At 39.7% G+C, this 19,595-nt stretch overlaps 3 protein-coding genes and 1 long non-coding RNA gene across 6 annotated transcripts; 1 reads left to right on the top strand and 3 right to left on the bottom strand.

Moving 5' to 3' along the window:
* Position 1: 1 nt before the first annotated feature.
* Positions 2-9,035, bottom strand: otoa (otoancorin). 3 transcript variants are annotated; one of them, XM_086079094.1, is made up of 22 exons: positions 8,981-9,035; positions 8,491-8,547; positions 8,161-8,231; positions 7,915-8,054; positions 7,249-7,357; positions 6,970-7,185; positions 6,724-6,885; positions 6,513-6,653; positions 6,360-6,409; positions 5,155-5,278; positions 4,693-4,814; positions 4,470-4,611; positions 4,196-4,389; positions 4,028-4,118; positions 3,619-3,724; positions 2,854-3,077; positions 2,601-2,750; positions 2,132-2,274; positions 1,823-1,959; positions 864-961; positions 632-788; positions 2-414 (listed from the first exon to the last, which is right to left on the bottom strand). In XM_086079094.1, the coding sequence occupies exons 2-22, from the start codon at positions 8,534-8,536 to the stop codon at positions 332-334; spliced, it is 2,706 nt and encodes a 901-aa protein (XP_085935220.1). In that variant the 5' UTR covers positions 8,537-8,547; positions 8,981-9,035; the 3' UTR covers positions 2-331. The 3 variants fall into 3 exon arrangements, with proteins under 3 accessions (XP_085935220.1, XP_085935219.1, XP_085935221.1); XM_086079093.1 differs by lacking the exon at positions 8,981-9,035 and having other exon boundaries at positions 8,491-8,701; XM_086079095.1 differs by lacking the exons at positions 2-414; positions 1,823-1,959; positions 8,981-9,035 and having other exon boundaries at positions 639-788; positions 8,491-8,701.
* Positions 8,008-9,112, top strand: LOC147172372 (uncharacterized). Its single transcript, XR_015095414.1, has 3 exons — positions 8,008-8,064; positions 8,657-8,750; positions 9,012-9,112. It is a non-coding gene; the product is annotated as an uncharacterized LOC147172372 (long non-coding RNA).
* A 724-nt stretch (positions 9,113-9,836) lies between these two features.
* riiad1 (regulatory subunit of type II PKA R-subunit domain containing 1) lies at positions 9,837-11,391 on the bottom strand. Its single transcript, XM_086079187.1, has 4 exons — positions 11,003-11,391; positions 10,853-10,929; positions 10,515-10,561; positions 9,837-10,149 (listed from the first exon to the last, which is right to left on the bottom strand). The coding sequence occupies exons 1-4, from the start codon at positions 11,264-11,266 to the stop codon at positions 10,079-10,081; spliced, it is 459 nt and encodes a 152-aa protein (XP_085935313.1). The 5' UTR covers positions 11,267-11,391; the 3' UTR covers positions 9,837-10,078.
* Positions 11,392-11,464: 73 nt separating this feature from the next.
* On the bottom strand, positions 11,465-19,131 carry il6r (interleukin 6 receptor). Its single transcript, XM_086079186.1, has 10 exons — positions 18,927-19,131; positions 16,930-17,415; positions 16,050-16,173; positions 15,368-15,546; positions 15,125-15,294; positions 14,320-14,464; positions 13,743-13,798; positions 12,606-12,648; positions 12,337-12,442; positions 11,465-12,158 (listed from the first exon to the last, which is right to left on the bottom strand). Exons 1-10 carry the CDS (start codon positions 19,006-19,008, stop codon positions 11,906-11,908), a joined length of 1,644 nt encoding a protein of 547 aa, XP_085935312.1. The 5' UTR covers positions 19,009-19,131; the 3' UTR covers positions 11,465-11,905.
* Between the last annotated feature and the right edge of the window lie 464 nt (positions 19,132-19,595).

Consider the following 19,595-nt stretch of genomic DNA (forward strand, 5'->3'; position numbering starts at 1 on the left):
TCTATTTGTCATTTTTATTTCCTTCAAAGTTATACTAAGCAAAATTTAAGGGTCACACAGACAATTTGTTTTCCATGAAAACACACTATTATAAAGAGACTACAATTCACAAATTTGGGAATCACTTATTTTTTTATCAGCTAAGAAAATAATAATAATAATAAAAATCTAATATTGGGAGAAAAAAGTCCTCATACTTGATCAAGGCCATGTAGAGAAATATCCATCCCTAGTCCAAATATGTAAATATATATGGAGGCACTGTATAATGTTTGACTGCAGTATGTTAGCTGTTTTCCAGTGATGTTCGCAGGTGGGTCTCGGCGGGTCGTCACAGCAGCGCAAAACCAGCGAGGAGGGCCAGAAACGGCTTCAAAAATCCTGAAACGCCCTCAATGCTCACGGAAGGAGCCCCTGCGTGAGAGGGAAACGCAAGTTCATTTCGGTGATTGCCACACAGGTTGCTTGAACACACACACACGCACATTTGTGGACTTGCTTTTGTATGAAATTTTTAATGGCAAATAATTAAGTATTTGTTTCCCTATATTTAGGATCACTGTTAATATTCAGACTGCATAATATTTTTTTATTATTAGCTGCAATCACCTCTTATAATGTTTGTTCACACCTGATCGATGAGCAAGTACTTGGCTGTCACTACGGGACCCGATCTCGGTCTGCTCCAGGGCGGCCAGTTGAGCATCTGTGAGCCTGTCTCGCTGACTTTGGGTTACCATGGCGCCGTTGTCGGGGCCAAGAGCCTCCAGTTGAGCCACAGAGAGCGCCTGATGTAGAAGAGGGCATGAGAATGTAGCCCGCATTTTCCCCGTGTTAAAATGCAATGAAAGGCTGCCACTCACGGCAATGCTATCCGCAGGAAATTGCGGGATGCTGCTCTCTTGAAAAAATGCCAAGACGGATGGGTCCAAAGAAGCCATCTCGTCTGCGTCCAAGCCAACTGAAAACACGTAGGAAGTTTCCAAATGTAAAAATTAGGGGTGTCAAAATTTATGTATTAATTTTTTGTTAATTTAAAGGCCACTAAAACATTTTTTTTTTACACAAGATTAATGGCCGCACCTTACTTGGAAAGCCTGTACTGGGAAGTTACAGTCGCAACGCAGCAGACACGTCCATGTCACAATTTAGCAGTAATACATTTAATAATAATGCATATATTAGTGGAGACGGGTCAAGTTGTATTTTACAATTTTAAAAATGTGCAGGATTTCAGAATTTACTTAATGTTAAAGATTAGATAGCTCTTAATATAAAAAGAAAAATGCACTGAGCTGTCACCAATGTCTTACAAATGCAATTATGCCATCTAGTGGCAAAAAAAGGATTTCAACACAAATCAATATCACACTCGTACAGTACAGTGCATCTTATTAATTTTAACTAAATTTTATGAATTATTATGAAATTACTGTAGCAATGACTAAAAAGTGCAGCCATGTTTCTATTAGTTTAACATTTTTTCCACTTTTATGTTAACAATAGTATAAAAACTTAGAAAGAAAAAACTTTCATTGTCCATTTAGAACAAATATAAAATGTGCAATTAATTGTGAGTTAACTATTGAAGTCATGTGATGTTATGTTTGAGAATTTTAACCGCCTGATAGCCCTAATAAAAATTCTATAAATTAGGTTTAACCAAAAAATATGTAGAGCAGTGCCCCAATCTTGGGTTCCTCTATTTGTTCCTTAAATATTGCTTAATGTGCCAAGGTATATTTAAAAAAAATTGCACCTAACAATGTGTCGAAATAATTTGTAGTACAAAAACGACGTGTAAAATTTCACACAGACTCACCGACCAGGTTGCCCATTTCTGCAACTGACGCTTCAGTCCAGTTCCCGACTGGTCCGAATGCCAACACGGCCAGACTTTTAAAGTGCCGAGCAATTTCGAGTGAACAGCGGATGTCGTTGAGGGAGCCCACAGCATCCCTGTGTGATGTACACACACATACACGGATTAAATAAAAAAATTCTCCAAATTTGACATATTCCATCTAATAATGACAACAGGAAAAAGTCATTTCAAAAGTGTTTTTTGTGACCTATAACCTGTATATTTCATGTTAAATGGGAATCACGATACAAGACGGCTGGCTCGAACCTGAAAGCGTACGTGTCGAGTTGTGCGATCTCGCTAGTGTTCAGGCCGCACATGAACTGGTTGAGCGCCACCATGTGGAAAGCCTTCAGCTGCTGAGCCGTCAGCTCGGCACGTTCGGAGACGCTTTTCCACACCGCTCGCAACTGTTGACGCATGTTGGACAAAACACATTCATGCAGTAATTCACAAACTTTTCACTTCATTGGTCATAAAATTATTTACTTAAATTAATGTATATTTGTTCATCTATCTATGCCAGTGACATTTAGTGACAGGCAGAACAATGACATGCTCTTCCACTAGATGGCAGAAGGTACAATGGAGCCAACAAGAACTTTTTTGGGCTAAGTCTTTTAGTCACCCTGTATCATCTGAAGAAAAACAATTATTGTAAAAGACAAGACATCTCTAAATCCCCAAATGAGTTGTATTTAACCGTAGAAGTTCCCGCTATATTGCTATGCTCCACCTGTGAATCATTCCAGCCGCAGTAAGCGACATCCTCCAGCCTGTCTGTGGAGAAGGCCATCTTCTCCAAGTCTGAATTAGAGAAACCCCGAGCGATACATCCCAGACTGGCTACGATGCTCTCGCTCAGATTCGACGCTGGGCCCAGAGCCTAGACACAAACAACAACCTCAAAACTGGAAATGTGTGGTCCAAATATGTGTGTAACGAGGACTGGCGCTGTAGAAAATGGACGGACGGAATTTGGACTATACCTCAATGGCCATCTTAGTGAGCACAGCCAGCTGCTCTGCCTTGTAGTCAGGGACGCTGCCAAGCGTTTCCATGGTTTCCAAGAAGGTGTCTGCTGACATCTTATCCAGTTGTGTGCTTGACCAGAACACATTGTCCTTTCCCAAGTCTTTTATTAAACTCACAGTCGGTATGCAACTATTGAAGCTGATCCTCTTCATGTCAGTATAGTTAGTGGTACCATTGACTGGAAAAAAGAGAGTGGAATATTGAAACAACCAGAGTGGACACATTTTAACTCATTCAAACCCTAAACATTAGTTTTTTTTTAATATTTTGTCATGCACTCCCAAACACGTATTTATACGTCTTTTTTTTTTAAAAATGCTAGAGCAGCTTTGAGATCTGAAGAGGTCACTAAAAGCAATGGTAGTTATTACAAAAAACGGCAAGCAGGTGGCAGCAGTGTATAAGAGATCAACCAGGGCCATGTTGCAACAAGCTCTTTTTGCCAGCGTATTCAACAGGTTATGTGAATAATGATGAAACTTAGCTATATTCTAATGCTAATTGCTGCAAAACAGAAACATACAAATATACTTTTTTTCCTGCTGAAAGAAGAGACTAATCTTTCTTTTGGTAGGTTCCATGTTTTTATAGCAATAGAACACAATATTCTGTGGGCCTTGCAAAATCAGTCAAAGTCCAGTAAAACGGCCGGGAGCGAAGGGGGTTGCTTCGGTGAAAATGGCTGGGGGTGAATGAGTTAAAAGAGGTCATTTCCACACCTTCCTGATTAGTTGACGTGATGAGGTTGAAGAGTTTCCTCCTCAGTGCTTTGGACACGTGAGACAGTCGAGGCCTCAGAAAATATAAGATGTCGATCATCCAAGGCTAGCAAAGAGTACATGGAAACGTTGTGATGGGTGATTAAATTAAAAAAAAATTTTTTAAGTGCAAGCAATGTGTTCTAAATTCAAAATTGTTAGATTTAGCAGAATATGGGGGGGGGAAAACACACAATTTCTGTAAAATCTTAATCTAGATGAATTAATTTACATAAAAATAACATACAAATTCCCCCAAATTTTTTTTGCAGCCATAACATTTGAACCAAATCACTCTCCTGCGAAATGACCAAATTTGAATTACCCCCTCTCACGGCTCTGTATCAAACATAAAACACACCATTCATACCTTATGAGGCAGAGCAGATAGTGCGCTCTCATCCCAATTCATCCACCCACCGAGTGACTCCATTAATTCCTCGTACCATTCCGACGGGTCTCTGCAGTCAATTGAAACCATACAAAAACAAAGTTGACTACAGTATGCGATATGTTATCTCTTATAGGCAGGGATTACCCAAACATGCGTCTGACGAGCTGCATCAGTGCCGGCCTGTTGCGAAGAGGAATGTGCTGGCAGGAGGACATAGACCACAGGCTGACGTTGAGGACGTGGTGCGCCAGGAGGCTCAATGTGGGGACTTCAAGCTCACATAAAAGCGGGCCCAGTCTGGAAACGTCCTCCACGGTCAGTTCGGACGTATGTTTCTCCTGTGAACATGATATTTGTTACATATAACAGGTTAGAGTGTCATCAGAAGGCATAGCAGTGTGTGTGCGCGCGTGTGTACTTTGGTCAGGCATTGCAGCGCTCTGCGGGTCAGAGCGAGTCGAGACGGACTTCGATGAGGCAGCAAAGTGAGGTTGGCTGCTCCCAACTTGTTGAGGAAAATGTTGCAAAAAGAGTTGGGCAAATTCTGCCATTCCCAAGGCCTGAATGACACGCCAAGAAAGCAACACTGAACTTTTATAGTTTGTCCTTGCAGCCATCGATTGATATTTATGTGTTCTTACCTCAGGTGAATGATTAGAATTATTGGCATAGTAGTATTGAACTCCTCCTCTGTGATGTTTTTGAAGTAATCCCGTCGCCCTTTCCGCAAAGCTGCAAAGTATTTGCGGGCCGCGCATCCAACCTGAACGTACAGAATTCAGACTTTTTTTCCCTTTGACTTACGAGCAAAAACGTTCACTACTAGTGTCAGCTAACTGTGTTAGCTTAATGCTAACACACGGGCTAACTAATAGATTTGGTGTCACTGTCATGGTGTTACCAAAAAGAGCAACCAGCACAATATCAACTGAATTCAAAGAGGCATGATGTCCCTAAGGTGGCATGCTAACGGAGAAGTTGCTAGCGTTGGCTCGGTAGTAAACAAAGTTTGTGGAAAGTAGAAAATCCCTAACCTCCTTGAATAGTTGGGGTTCACTGTACAAATCGTGCAATAGTGCATCACGTTAAGTGTGTGAGTATACCTGCAATTTGGAGAGCCACCATGGGGTCTCCTCTATAGCCTGGATCATATCCTCTATGTTTATGTCGGCAATGTTGTCAATCATCTCACAGGTAACACCCTGGAGGATGGAACCCAGATGTCTCCTGTGGTAAACACAGTGACACACGACTGTAGATGTGTCCCAATTCAAATGTCGAGACTTATTGTAAATCTTTTCACATTTTATAACAGGTCTAATGTCGTGGTCTGTGTTTTCGTTGTTTAGATTAATTTTGTCTTGTTTTTTTGTGGGTTTCATGGAACTTCTACAAACACAACGCTCCTACCCACTGTTATGGCTTTGACAACTTCAATTAACTTCATCGCTTATTAGAAGCTAACGCTGTTAGTTAATGCTAATTTGTGCATAAAAATAAATAAATAATCAATGCAGCTCTGCTTACCTTTTGGCTTTGACATGATAGACCGGGCGTCACACCTGTGTCGGAGGGGTGTTTGTATATGATACACTCTAAAAACAGTTGGGTCAAAAATAACCCAAAATGGGTCAAGAATGAACCAACCTAACGTTTTGACCCAAAAAGTTGAGTAAAATTAAATTAATAACGCACAAAGCAACCCAATTTTTGGGGTTGTTTTGTGGGTTATTCACTTGACCCAACTTTTAGGGTTAATTGAATAGCCCAAATGAATTGGGTCAAAAATGAATTGACCCAACTTTTTTTTAATTACTTAACCCAAAAAATTGGGTCAAATTAAATGAATAACTCACAAAGCAACCCATTTATATGGGTTGTTTTGTGGGTTGTTCATTTGCCCCAACTTTTGGCTAAATGGAATAACCCAAAAAGTTAGGTTAGTCCCTTTTTGACCCAATTTGGGTTAACTGTTTTTAAGAGTGCAGTACCTCTGCTGTGATAGTGCTTGAAATTGTGTCATTTGAAAGTGGCTCAAAATCTTCACCTCGCCTATCTTACCATGTCATGGGCGATGGCCGCAGAAATTCGCAAATGAAGAACCGGTTCGACACATTTTCAGAAATAGGCAAAAAGAAATAAAAAAATATAAAATAAAATACATTTTTCATGGTTTAAGTCTTTTGAAGGCTAATAGTAGTTCAACAGCTGCCATAATTTGTTGTTTTGGCAGATACACGACTACAACCCTTCACTTTAAAAAAAAAAATCTCATGATTCTTGGCAAAATGTTTCAGTAACCTCTTACCAAAAGTGTAGCTTATTTTCCATATAAAACTTTCTTGCAAGAAAGGCGGCCTAAGAAAAAAGAAGAACGGGAACAGTTAGCAGCATCACTGTGCAGTTTCCACCCGTGTAGTACTCACAAACTTGGACCACTGGTGCAGAATATTCTTGCTACCTGTGATCTCTTCAGGCTCTCGCCTCTCACATGCTCAGGGGAGCTTATATTGGCATCATCCAGGTCTGGTAAAGACATGCCGCGCAGCAAAGAACCGGGCAGAAAATGCACAAGCTCTGAAGTTTGATTGCTTCTCCGCAGCTACAGGGACGACGTACAAAATTCATTTTCACATACCAGCATCATTGTTAATCCTATGCTTGATTCTTACCACTTGTAACATAGCCTTGAGCTGACTTCTCCTCATCCTTTTGGAGATGTTCCTCAGAGCCTCAGTGTCGTTTGCAAACTCCTGGATGCTGACGTGTTCCAGCACGCAGTTTGGCACGCCTTCGATAACCGGCGCCAGTAGCAGCAGATCAGCGCTCTCGCACTTTGTGGAAATGCAGATGGTAAGGTCTCTGCTCGCAATGAAGAGAATAGCTACAGAAAATGGACAGATGCTAAAGGAACTCACCATCTTCTCTCCCAACAATTTGCGGACTATTGTGTGCATTTGAGACTTTGTCCAGTGGATGTTGGGTCCACGATTTAGGAGCATCTCTTTGAGATCAGCGTTAGAGATGTTAGCCAGCCGTTGGGCAGACAAAAAGGCTACACCGGTACCCAACGTGCTAAGAACTTCATAGCCAGTCCAGTTGGAGTTTGATGTCACCGCCTGTAGAAGCTGCCTCTTGAGTTGGACAGGAAAGAAAATGTAATTTGTGCTTTGTAGAGTTTTATTGCAGGTAAGTACCTTTTTGGTGTTCGGGTTGTCACAGAGTTCAAGCTGAGCGAAGAAATTCCAACTGAGTTCAGGAGTCAAGACCGGAGGTTCATCATAGTAACAAGCCAGTGAGCCAAGCCTGAGGAGTTTCAAAGACGTTATAGCTTAAAATGGCAAAACTGTAGAAGATGGATGTAGATATAAAACTTGAATGACAGTTTATGCCTATTTGCAGTTCACTATTCATACATTCACTTATTCACGTTTTTTTTTTCATCCTAAAACGGTAAGATGGATGGATGGGTGCTGGGCAGGGCTTTGGCGCCATCTTGTGGTATCTCGCTGGCTAAAACATGGCACAAGATGGCACCAAAGCTCTGGCTAGCACCATCCATCCATTTTCTATGCCGCTTCGTTCTTGTTTTCTTCATTGTATTTTGGTAAACTTATTTTCTACGGTTGACTGTTGAGAATGTTCAAATGTTACTTACAGTAAAATATTGTCTGTATAAGTTTACTGGGATGACAGTTTCTAAGTTCTAACTAATTAAATTTCCATTGAATAGTATTGTATTGGCTGCCAGAGCATAAATCATACTACAATTTGACTCGGTGTACCATGAATAAAATTACATTCATTTAAGGGTCCACACTTTGTTTTTGGGGCGAAAAGTTGATTTATGCATGAATACTTACTCGTCCACATGTTCAGCAAACTGATGTGTTTCTCTGAAGCACTCTTTAAACCTCCGGAACAACTTCCTCCCCAGGCTGGGTCTCATCCTGGTCGCCATCACCGTGGATTTGAAGTTGGCCGAGCGGAACATGTCACACATCTACATTAACGTGAGGAAAAAATATGCATGTTAAATATAGTATTTCTGCCTTGACTTTCAGTTGCATTGTGTTAACACCCCCCCCCCCCCCACTGCCATTTGATACATTTGACTGCACCATGTCCGTTATCTCCTGGTTCATCCATTTCGAATCAGCAGTGTACGTCTTCATAGACACTGAAATATACATTGAAATGATGGCAACACAACATTAGGAACACTTGCACAGTCAATCAGTGTTTATTTTTTTCTTAGTCTCATGTAGCTTTATAAGGTTAAAAAAAAAAGAAAAAAAGAAGAATAGTGGATGACACTGTCAATCAAAATTGAGCATTAAATTGTTTTAAAGGCAGAATTAGTACTAGTCTTGTCTTAGATCTCTTACATTTTGTCAAACGTGAATAAATAATATTTAGTGTGTGATAATGATGCTTACCAAAGACTGCGAAGACCACAAACAATGCTCGTCCCTTAGCAACCATGTTGAACGCGCCTGTTGTTGAACACACCAGACACAATGAAAGAAGCTGCATCAATGTCCTATATAATAATGGATCTGATTCAAGCACACCGAGTGATGTTTTCTATTTGTCTCTATGCAGTCTTCTATCGCTTCCTGCTGTGAGAACTTCCCTGGTTACCACCCCTGCTCGTTTTTCCTCTTGGGAGGCAGCACGGACTTTGGAGAATAACATGGTGGAAAAACACATGTGCTCTCCTAAATCTTTTTATTTTTTACATCACTTAACGTTTGGCTCGCTTATTGGAAACCACACTACTTTCCTGAATGAACTTTACACTGAGCAGCCATGAATTTACCGTTATTAAATGACATGACATGACACAGCAGTACATGTAAAGTAAAAACACTATCAAATGTAATGAGTGAAATGGACACAAATGAACAATGCCATTGATGTACTTACAGATGTTTGTTTTGTGTGTCCTCTCCAATAGATTGTGTCACTTTGACGTGCGGTGAATGCTTCCTCCTTTGTATGATGACGCAAGGAGGTTACCCGGCAGGTGCATGTATGTATCTTCAGGAAGTGATTCAACTTACCTCATTTATTTTTGATAGGAGCCTTGTAATAGAATAGTGCTTGTTGTTGCCATGATAACACCTGGATCACCTTCTTGGTGGTGTATTTAAAATTGGAAAAAGAAAAAAGAAAAGAAGGTATAAATGAACTCATTCACTGCCATTGATGGCTATAGACGTCAAAAATTAATTTGAATTATTTCTATTAGTTTAAAATTGTTCCCACTTTTATTAACAAGAGTCTGAAATCCTAGAAATAAATATTGTACAGTTAGAACAGATATATAAAATTTGTGATTAATAATGAGTTAACTATTGAAGTCAAGCGATTAATTATGATTAAAAATGTTAATCGCCTGTCGCGATTTAAAAGAAGAGAAAAGATGACTAAAAATTAGGGCCGCGATTACATTTTTTATTTGTAATTAATCGCATGACTTTACTAGTTAACTCACGATTAATCACAAATTTTATATCTGTTCTAAATGTACAATTAAAAAAAGTCTAGGTTTTGATACTCTTGTTAACAAAAGTGGGGAAAATGTTAAACTAATAGAAATAGCTCAAATTAATTTTTGGCGGCTATAACGTCAATGGCAGTAAAAAAAAACATTTTATATATATATATATATATATATATATATATATATATATATATATATATATATATATATATATATATATATATAGACAGTAAAATGTGGCTTCAAATGGCAATTTAAAAAAAGACCAAAATTCCATTGGTTGGACACAGCCTTTATTATTTTTCCTCTTGTACTAAATCCTAAACAAGGATGACCTATTCAATGGCATACAAAGTAAGTTTCTAAAATGTGTCATGCAAACTTGGCTTCAACACTCCAAACACAGTTTTGGAATACAATACAGGGGAATACATTGTGCTTGGATATTCAATTAGTGCTCGATGAAGTGTGACAGTCCATTACAACAAAACAAGGTTCCTAAATGAATAAACAGCCTTTTACGCGTCCATATTGATGGTCGCCATTTTAGCGTTGTTAACAATGTGAAGGTCAGGGTTGGTGAAATGATCTGGAAAAACACGATTTAACAGATTCATTAGTAGCAAGGAGCTCCTAATACATAGGGAAAAAAAATAATTTATATTAGAGACCAATGTAGTGCTCAGACTGATAGTTGGTATAAAAAGTCTACATACCCCTGTTCACATGACAGGTTTTTGGGATATTAAAAAAAAAGAGAGAGAGAGAGAAACCAAAATGTCGCTCTCATTTGCCATCACTTATAGTGCAATATAAAAAATAAAAATAAAAATGAATGTGATTGGCTAATTCTAAACAGCCACATGGACCACATCCCTCGTTATGAGTTTATTTTTATTTTTATGTTTGCAATTTATTAAATACATATCATGAGCATTTGTGTGTGGGACTCACCAGCAGCGAATGCACGGATGTGAGTGGGCCTTTTAAGAAGCACGTCTCTACAAAACAAACACCTTAAGGTTATTTCGCAAATTGAGATTGTGCAGATACAGTAGATCTAGATAGATTGATAGCGTCATACATGCATACTGTATGTGAAATCATATTGAAAATGACACTCGTTTATGTATAGCTACAGTATATTCTAATGCGACATTATAATGCATATATACCTGACTTAAAACTGATAATAATAATAATAAAAAACAATAAAATCATGAAAATGTACAAACCTGGATTTTACACCTAAATTCAAACATATTTAGAAAATCTAAATCAAGTGCTCGAACCTGAGAAAATCCTCAACCATGACCTCCACCTCAGGATGCGCCATCAGATACTTCTCATTGTCGATCCTGGTCTGGATCTGTTTTTCAAATAAGGCGTTTGATAAAGTCGCCGTCTCCGTTTGGGTCGTGCTTGTTCCGCTTGTATCTTACTTTGAACAGGCGCAGTTTCTCCCGTTGTTCGGCGTTCAGGACGCCCACGTCCAGTTTTTGCGAGACACTTTGGAGAGACATTTGTGTCGGGGTCCAAATTAGACTTACAAGTAAAACGTGATGGCGGTCGCCTGTTAATGACACAATAAACAACAGTTGCTGTGGAGACGCGTGTTTGATTTTACACGTTGTATCCGCTAGAGGGCGGCACAACACCGAATAGAACTTTCCATAGGCAAGACTGTCATACGCAAACGATGGCATCGTAAACGGTTACTTCCAAGACAATTAAAAGGTCCTAAAAACTGATGTTTGCAGTGATCTCCTAATTACTTTCAAGAGCTGTATATTTACATCATATTTGGCTTAGCTAATTTGCCAATTATATATCACATTTACCCTGCTTTGTTAAATCAAAAGCTCAGTGTATGAGCTGTTTATGTTCGAAAAAAACCAGCCAAATTAAAAGTACATAATAAAAATAAAGCTTTATACTTGCATTTCCACATTGCATGAATTCCATCAGTTGTGATATTTTACAAAGTTTAGCATAAACATGGAAACTTGGTACTGACTGAGCTATTTACAGAGGTACAAAGTCCGTCAATCCGGTGTACAATACAGAGGTACATATTAAAAACAGACTAGCTTAAAGGCTGCATTCTTGACACGGTAGACAAAATTGTTCCGTTTTCCTTCTGAAGACTGAAAAAAAAAGAAGCACAAAGAAGAGTAAACAATATTACAGCACAATAGAGGCCAAATGTTACAATATTGTGACATAAGCAGTTGGCCAACTGATACGGATTCATGGGCGTGGCTGCCACTCTCATTTCTTTATTGTTGCATCTCATAAACAAGCCTTTGCTGGTGTTTTAAACATTCTGAGTTCATTTCATGCTGTCACTCGCTCTGCATGAAGAAATAGCTTGTGTTGTTGAAGTGAATCGCTTCTCTCCTCTCCGGCTCGACATCATTTTCGTCGGCCTCTTGTCCCTCACCCGCGGTGGGTTCTTCCTTGGGACACGGGGGGGTTAAGGTCACTAGGGCTCGACCTTCCGGCGCTACTGGGGAGGGCGGTTTGGGCTGGGCGGGTCCTTTGTAGTGGCTCCTGAATCTCAGACTGTGCACTTTGGCAAGGAATTTTTCATTGTGTCTGAAATAGGACAAGTGGGGGGAGGGGGGGGGTACAAGTTTGTACAGTAATCCTCCGTCATATCACGACTGATTTTTCATGCCCCCATTATGTTGCAGATTTTAAAATAGCATATATGCGAAAATCAGAATCCGCTGACAATCGTGCCACGGTGCAGATGCTGCAATTCGAGTTTTACCTAAACACGTAGGCTGCCAAAATAATGGCGAGGATGGCAAACAAACATGAGATCCACACGATATGATGTGACACCATTGTGGGGCTGACGCTCGGTTCGAAAAGTGCTGCAAAGACACAAGAGCCATGACCACCAAAAGTACATTTTAGGATGCGGTGTATGCAAAAGGTGTGTTGTGCCATGTTTCCTGAGCACCTTTTTCGCTCTAGTGACTTAACTTCCTGTTTTAAATAGAAGGAACTTTTCAATATCAACACTCGGTGACTCACATTCAGATGGATCGTCTGTGCCGGAACCTTCATCCTCGGGAAACTAAAAGATGAAATAAAAAACGGTCATATTCGGCAAACTGTCTGTATGATCTTACAATAGTACATGAGAGAATTTATCTGTAATTTGATTTTTAACAAATCACAGCCTCATTTCTGAAACTGCTCAACAAGTAAGTTCATCACCTCTTTTTTGATTTTGAATTGATTCTACATTCTGAAATTCAAACCAATAAGATTTAGTGTTATAGTCAACACACTATAACGAATAAATGATGCTACAAACATTAGCAGCCATAGCTAATATCAAATTGTTTACAGCAAACGCTGCTATTTTGTTGAAGCTGGATGCACGTTCTCTGTGACTATTTTGGCATACATCTACGCATGTTTATAATTGCATCCCATTATGGGAAAAAAATGTGTTTGAGAATCATATTAGCATGCTAGTCAGAGACTCAAGTCGCAGAGAGATAACTGAAGTGAGGGCTAGGCTACATTATCTTGCTAGCACTCCCAATTTAAGCAAATTTGTGTATCATTCATATTTTCCACTATCAATTGGCTATCAAAAATAAAGTTGAAAAAAAGGCAAGATTTAGTTTTTCTATTGCACAAAAAAACTTATTTTTCACATTTCAATTTTAGGCTCAGAAAGTACAAAAGGGCTATCGGCTAAATTTGATTTTAATATTTAATTGGTCTGGTTTACGTCACCAATGTTTAAAAAATAATTGTAAATAATTGTAATGAATTTGGAAGAGAACCCAGGATTCGGAAGATTAGCTTGTGAGCTGGGTCAGTAGCTAATGGGTTTCTCAATAAACGAAATGAAACGAAACCTGGATGTTTGTTAGGCGCGTTAGCAAAGATACATTTGCTAGTTAGCTAGCACAATTAATCAAATCAAATCAAATAAATTAACCATATTTTTTATATAGTTTGTTAGCAAACTTAATTGGTAAATGTAAACACGAATTTGTTTTTGGTTTCCGAGAGTTTTTTTTAAATGCCTATTTATTTATTTATTTTAGCAATTTTTTACAGTGAGACCAAAAATAGTCTTAAAATATTTATGTAATGTACTCCAATAAGTTAATTAACAGTGGCCAATCAAACACCGGCCGACTTATTTACCGTAATATTCATCAGGTCTTCATTCAGCAATGCTATCGGCTCTTGTGTCCTTGAGTCTGTAATGAAAGAGGAAACTTGTGAAAACAATGCACCGAACATATATTTTTCATTTTATTTCGTCCAGCAGGTACGCCGCAACACAACTTGATTGATGTGATTTTTGTTTACAATGTTCATGGTTTGATTTGAAATGGATTGCATTTTCACATATACAAAATAATTTTTTTGATCCCACACAAAGAGCGGTTTACTGTTAAGATTTTGTTTTCTTAAATATTTATTTAAAAGAAACAAAGAGCGGAAGAGGAGAGGTGCAAGTGGTGGCAAAAGTAGGTTTGTGTTTTCCTTGGAATGCTCTCCGGAAAACTCAAACATGCAGGAAGGAAATCAAAGGGCCAACTTCTGAGGTTGCCATGACACCATTTGTGTCCAAGGTGGATCAAGAAGTGCTGGATTCCGACATGACGCCAAAAATCATACCCACACATCCGACATAACATGATATTTATTTCCCATTCAGGAAGATGTCTGCTTTTGTGTGCATGCTTATTGATTTGATTTAATAGTTTTAAATTACCAATCCAGCTGCTGCCGTAAACCGGTGCACTCCAGTCGCTCCACAGACCATCAAATTCCTCCTGAGTTCTCAACTGGATCATGTACTCCACGCCTGGAATCGCGTCGGTGATAGTGAACGAGCGATGGCCCTTGATCAACTTCAGCTAAAACATACACGCACATGCACACAATGAATCCAAGTAATCGCCACCTGAATTTGTTTGAGTCGGTTAAAATGTTACATCAATGCTATCTTCCTTGAACCAGACCGCAATGGCCACTAATGCCCCCCCTCCCTCACAAAAAAAACACTTTGACCTTGACTTTGTCTGTGCTCTACCACGTGATGTTCTGATTAGCAGTAGTAGAAGAAGACCAGACCAAGAAGAAGAACATACCAAGATGGTCTCAAAAAGCTTTGCTGGCCTCATGTGACTTTTTGCGGGAAATCGGAGTTCGAGGGTAATTCTGTGCTACTTACGCTGTAGCGGCTAGCTAGCAACAAGCTTCAGTTGGATAGTGTGCCTAAACATGTTGCAAAGTAGCTCCTAAGACGGTAATTATCGCCTCCGTTGCGGCAAATAAGCTAAATATCTCACAAAGGGATGACGAGAAAAGACGGAGAAGCCATGCTAATTGCTAAGCTAGCCTGACAGCTAGCACGTTAAACACAGGAATTAAGTGCGTATGACTGGAATTGCATTTACTAAAGTGGAGAGAAAATCAGACCAGCTAAACAGAAGCGGAAATTAATTAACTTCCATTACAGTGTACGTCAGCCAGGAGGAGTGGCCTGTAAGGGTTTAAAGTATATTATTGTGCACCTGCATACTTGAGGGCGACGAACCAACAGGTTGGTATTTGAGTTCATAGACAAGCTTATAATAATTGTCTTGCGACTTCCAGGAAGCAGGGACAGTCCAAACGACCCTCATCCTGGTCTCGTGTCCCACTTCCTGTCGGACCGACACCACTGAGGGAGGGTCGGGCTTCACTAGAGGAGAAGACGAATCACTTTAAAACCTTAAACACGACGCAGTGAGCTGGTAGGAACTGTGTGGACGTACAAATGCCCAAAGGAATAAAGGACACGACGGCACTGGTGGCGTTTCCCGCCATGTTGGTGACGCACAAGTAGGCCGTGTGAAGTGTCCTGCGCTCGTCTTCGTTGTGCTCCAGAACGCACCAGCAGCGCGACCACAGGGAGGAGAAGGAACACTGAGCACGATGGAATTTGTCACTGGGCCTGGGCCAGAACGAGAGCGGAGAGGGGTCATTCACACGGGAGGAAATAAACACTGGAAAATGGCAGCTTTAAATAACTCCATTGTTGCGTTTGTAGTTTTAACGTTGGTATTGGAGTATGTCAAACGAGGCTGTAGACAACCATGCCCCACTCACCCGTCAATAAAATATCGCTTCTAAAATGGATGCTACATCTTCTAGCATCTTAAGCTAATATAGGCTACTCACAGGAAGCTACTGGCTGTATTTTCAATGGCAACAGTTGGCTTCACAAGTTAATTGTACCTTTAATTGTTTTTGCCTGTCACTATATGTCACTGGCATAGATAAATGAACAAAGTATACATTATTTGGAGTACATAATGAAGTGAAATTGGATCATTTCACCTGATGACAATTTCTACGGTAGCTAGTGACGCATCTTTTATCACATTGATAAGAAAGACTCATCATCCTGACGCGTTAAGCTGTGACAGTGGCCTCATAACGAGCTACACCTCTTACCTTTTATTGATTAAGAGATAGCAGTTTGTATGCAATGTCAACGGCTTCTGAGGCGTCCAATCACAGCGGATCTTGGAGCTGGGTGACTTTTTGGAGCAGGACAAGTTGGGAACCTCAGGAGGATCTGCAACACATAAACCTCAATTTTAATGCTTCATCTGAATATTTGTAACGCCCTCAGTTTGGTAAAAAAAAATTAATAAATATATTTTTAAATCATCTAAAGCTATTTAAGCATCTGATTTCCTCTGTGTTTACAGAATATGGAGAATTTAAACAATAATTGTAGAACTGTCAGTTACCTGTACATGTTTAAAGGGGAAGTCAACCTTAAACATTCCTTGACAATAATATGTTATATGTGACCTCAATAGTCTAAACATGACATTCTGATTAATATTACATTTGTGGAATATGAGTTATGCAGTTTTTTATCCCAATAACACCTGTTTTCTGAAGCTGAGCTGTGATTGGTAGTTACCTGAGATCTGAGCAACTGTGATGTCATTTTCACTCGACAGCAAGTGGCAAAATGGCCGCCTTCGAATATTGATAAAAACTGCTGGGTTTTGCTGCTTAACTCATATTCCACAAATGCAATATTAATCCGTATTTAATACCGTATTTAGACTAGTGGGGCTGCATATAACTTTTATTGTCAAGAAATTTGGGGGGAGTTGACTTCTCCTTTAAAAGATAAAAAAGGGCAGAGGGTTAAAATGACAGTAAAGTCTACTCTATAGCCTATATAAGATTCAAACATGCGGGAGGAATTGTTTAAGATTACTTTATTGTTTGTGTTTGTTAAAAAAAAAACACACACAGGGAAAGAGAACCTAGAATTTTTTTTATTTTATTTTTTTAACTTGTGTAACCTTACCTGCCACAATGACCTTTAAGGTAAACATCGTTCGACCTCTGTGCTGACAAGTGTAATTCCCAGAATCCCTCGGTCGCGCCGAGGTCACAGAAAGCCGCGTGCCGCTTCTCCCCGACACAAAGCCGTCCCAGTCCCAGTGTCCTCTCCCCACTGTCTTGCCGTTCCACTTCCACTTGGATTTCCCTTTTACGCCCCTCGTCCCCTTGCTGCCATTGGCGTTTTCGCCCTTTGGAGCTGCGCTGGTCGGCTGGACCACTTGATGCGCGGGAGCTGATGTGTATCCTTCCTCCTGAATTTTATCCTTCGATGTGTTCATATCAGTACTTTTTAAATCTCCATTGCTGCTGTGTATCTCACTCGAAGCGTCTTTGTCATGAGAGTTGCGTTTTGCCACTTTAACTGTTGCTCCGTCCACCCTCACGTCGCCATCACAGGACAGAACTAAACTGCTTCCTGGGGGGGCCACCAACACGCCGGGAGGAGGCTCTGAAGCGAGACAACAAGACAGGGAACAGTATAAATCACTGTTGAGCTGTATGCAAATTTCTGGCCATGTGACGTTTGCTTAGCCACTAAGGCCGATTTCAATGGGCTAAACAATAACTGGCAATATTTGGCCACTCATGCCAGATTTGCCAGATTGCAATTGCACCCCACAGATGTTCAATATGGAATACGCATTTTTAATTTTCCATTAGCAGCCACTTCCCCCGTTTTAAGAGGGTGTGCACACTTATGCAACCATGTTATCTCACCAGTTTTTTGTTTTCGTTTTTTGACTTCTCCTTTGGAACACAATAATGGTGAGAAAAGCTTTGAAAGGATTTCTCTTGGTCTCATTTTTTTTTATATTACAAAAACCCATCAATGGAACCCCCTGTGTGTAGACTTCTTATATCTGCTATAGGATTTTGAATTAGGGATTGGGTTAGGGTTAGCTACTTAGGTTAAGGTTACGTCATTGTTAGGCTTAGGGTCGTAGGGTACGTCAAGGCTAGGAATAAGTCTAAATATTTCGTGCCCCCTCCCCGCCAAATATTATAAAAAAAATTGTTAAGTATACCCCTGCGAAGAAGCTATAAACCTTGCGCACTCGCTGACAATGAGAGCGCCACTGCCACCTACTGTAGTGGATTTGCAATTACACTTTTTTCTCGTAAGTCACCCCTGGCATTGCACTGCGTCCCTCCTCCTTATTCGAGAAGGACTGCGTGTTACATACACATATATTGCAAAATCACCATTACATAACGACATCTTCTTAAAATAATCGCCTAAGTCATATTTTTTTTTGATTTTTCAGGAAACAAGAAAAATGGAACCATTTGCATCATGAGGAGATGATTTAGGCAAAAAAATAATAATTTTTGCACAAAAAAAAAATACTTTTTAAGAGGGTGACGAAAAGCTTAATCAGCTTTTGAACATTTTTTTTTTTGCCTACTAGGATGACCACGTATGTGTATGTTAATTTCCATTTCTGTGCACAATATTCCCAATGTGTTTTCCTTCTTATTTGAACAACCACTACGACCTCGACCGGTTCTGAGTTCACTCTGGACAGTTTGGAGAGAGAGAGAGAGAGAGAGAGAGATAAACAATGACACTAAATGACCTTTAGCCATTTTAAGGGTAAACACACTTTCTCACATGAAGAGGCCCAACAGCTGGAGGGGCTAAAAATTCAAGGGAGACCAATACAAATGAAAATCTTCAAAATGATATCTCAATTGCCCTCCATTTGTCATTTGCAATCCAATAAGCCAAATAAACTATAATCAAACAGTATGTTTTTGTAACTTCACCAACCTCTCTTTTTAAGTTAATATCAAAAATCTTAGTGTGAACTATGCTCACATTAATTACCGTAAAGTCATCTGTAAACAACTGACTTACTGACAATAATTAATTTGATGTATTCAAAGGTCAACTCAGTCTCTAAAAAAAAAAAAAATTGCTTGCTTTATATAAGAGGGTAACATTTAGTGAAAGTTTACCTTTTTTCAGACAAGACCCCTGGAAAATGCTGCATACCGGCGTGGCGCATAGAACCCACAGCAGAAAGTAGATAAAGCACATCTTGGGTGACTTAAAATCCCCCCCCCCCCCTGAGAGAGGAGTCGCAAAATGTTCACATCGCCTCCAGAAGCAATCCTGCTTGTGGATCCTTCTGCCTGTCTTTGCACTGACGCTCCAATTTGTACCGCGAGCGTACCAACTTCCTCTGAGACACGTTATTGTGAAACTCATCCGCCACCCCCACTTTTCCACACACAAACACACACGCGTATGAACAAACGCACACGCGCACACGCGCGTGAGCCCAACACTGAAGAAATCCTCCTCAGTGAAACGCCAAGTGAACCAGAATCGTTATCGCCATTATCCTGTAGTATATCAACATTAGCCATGATTTAATCAGGGGAGTCGTTTGTCTTATAATTATGTTGTGAGTGTAGTCATTTGTACAGTAATAATATTTAGTTTCATGTCATCGCTGCCTGATTGATTAATAGCACGTGCCTTTGAATTGTCTGAATTTTACAGTATAAAAAAAAATATGGGTCTGTTTTTGTGAGAATTATTCCCAACGAGAAGAAAATACTGTATATCTAAATTTCATGCACTTCCAAGTATATATTGCCAATATTTGTGAGTTTATATAA

The sequence above is a fragment of the Leptonotus elevatus genome, chromosome 6 (genome assembly GCF_054856555.1).
Source record: "Leptonotus elevatus isolate MCC_2025b chromosome 6, RoL_Lele_1.0, whole genome shotgun sequence".
In the NCBI taxonomy this organism is placed as follows: Eukaryota; Metazoa; Chordata; class Actinopteri; order Syngnathiformes; family Syngnathidae; genus Leptonotus; species Leptonotus elevatus.

Bases quoted from the DNA above. Each gene is read 5' to 3' on its own strand.
- otoa (XM_086079093.1), bottom strand. From the start codon at position 8,587: ATGCAGCTTCTTTCATTGTGTCTGGTGTGTTCAACAACAGGCGCGTTC. The intron at 6,410-6,512 runs GTAGCAAGAATA...CTTTTTTCTTAG, and splicing joins AGAGCCTGAAGAGATCACAG to GCCGCCTTTCTTGCAAGAAA. The intron at 4,390-4,469 runs GTACACACGCGC...TCATGTTCACAG, and splicing joins CGCTGCAATGCCTGACCAAA to GAGAAACATACGTCCGAACT.
- riiad1 (XM_086079187.1), bottom strand. From the start codon at position 11,266: ATGCCATCGTTTGCGTATGACAGTCTTGCCTATGGAAAGTTCTATTCG. The intron at 10,930-11,002 runs GTAAGATACAAG...TTTGAAAAACAG, and splicing joins AGAAACTGCGCCTGTTCAAA to ATCCAGACCAGGATCGACAA. The intron at 10,562-10,852 runs GTTCGAGCACTT...TTTGTTTTGTAG, and splicing joins ATGGTTGAGGATTTTCTCAG to AGACGTGCTTCTTAAAAGGC.
- il6r (XM_086079186.1), bottom strand. From the start codon at position 19,008: ATGTGCTTTATCTACTTTCTGCTGTGGGTTCTATGCGCCACGCCGGTA. The intron at 15,547-16,049 runs GTAAGAGGTGTA...GTTCTGGCCCAG, and splicing joins TATCTCTTAATCAATAAAAG to GCCCAGTGACAAATTCCATC. The intron at 12,159-12,336 runs GTAAAACTCGAA...GTCCTATTTCAG, and splicing joins TTGGCAGCCTACGTGTTTAG to ACACAATGAAAAATTCCTTG.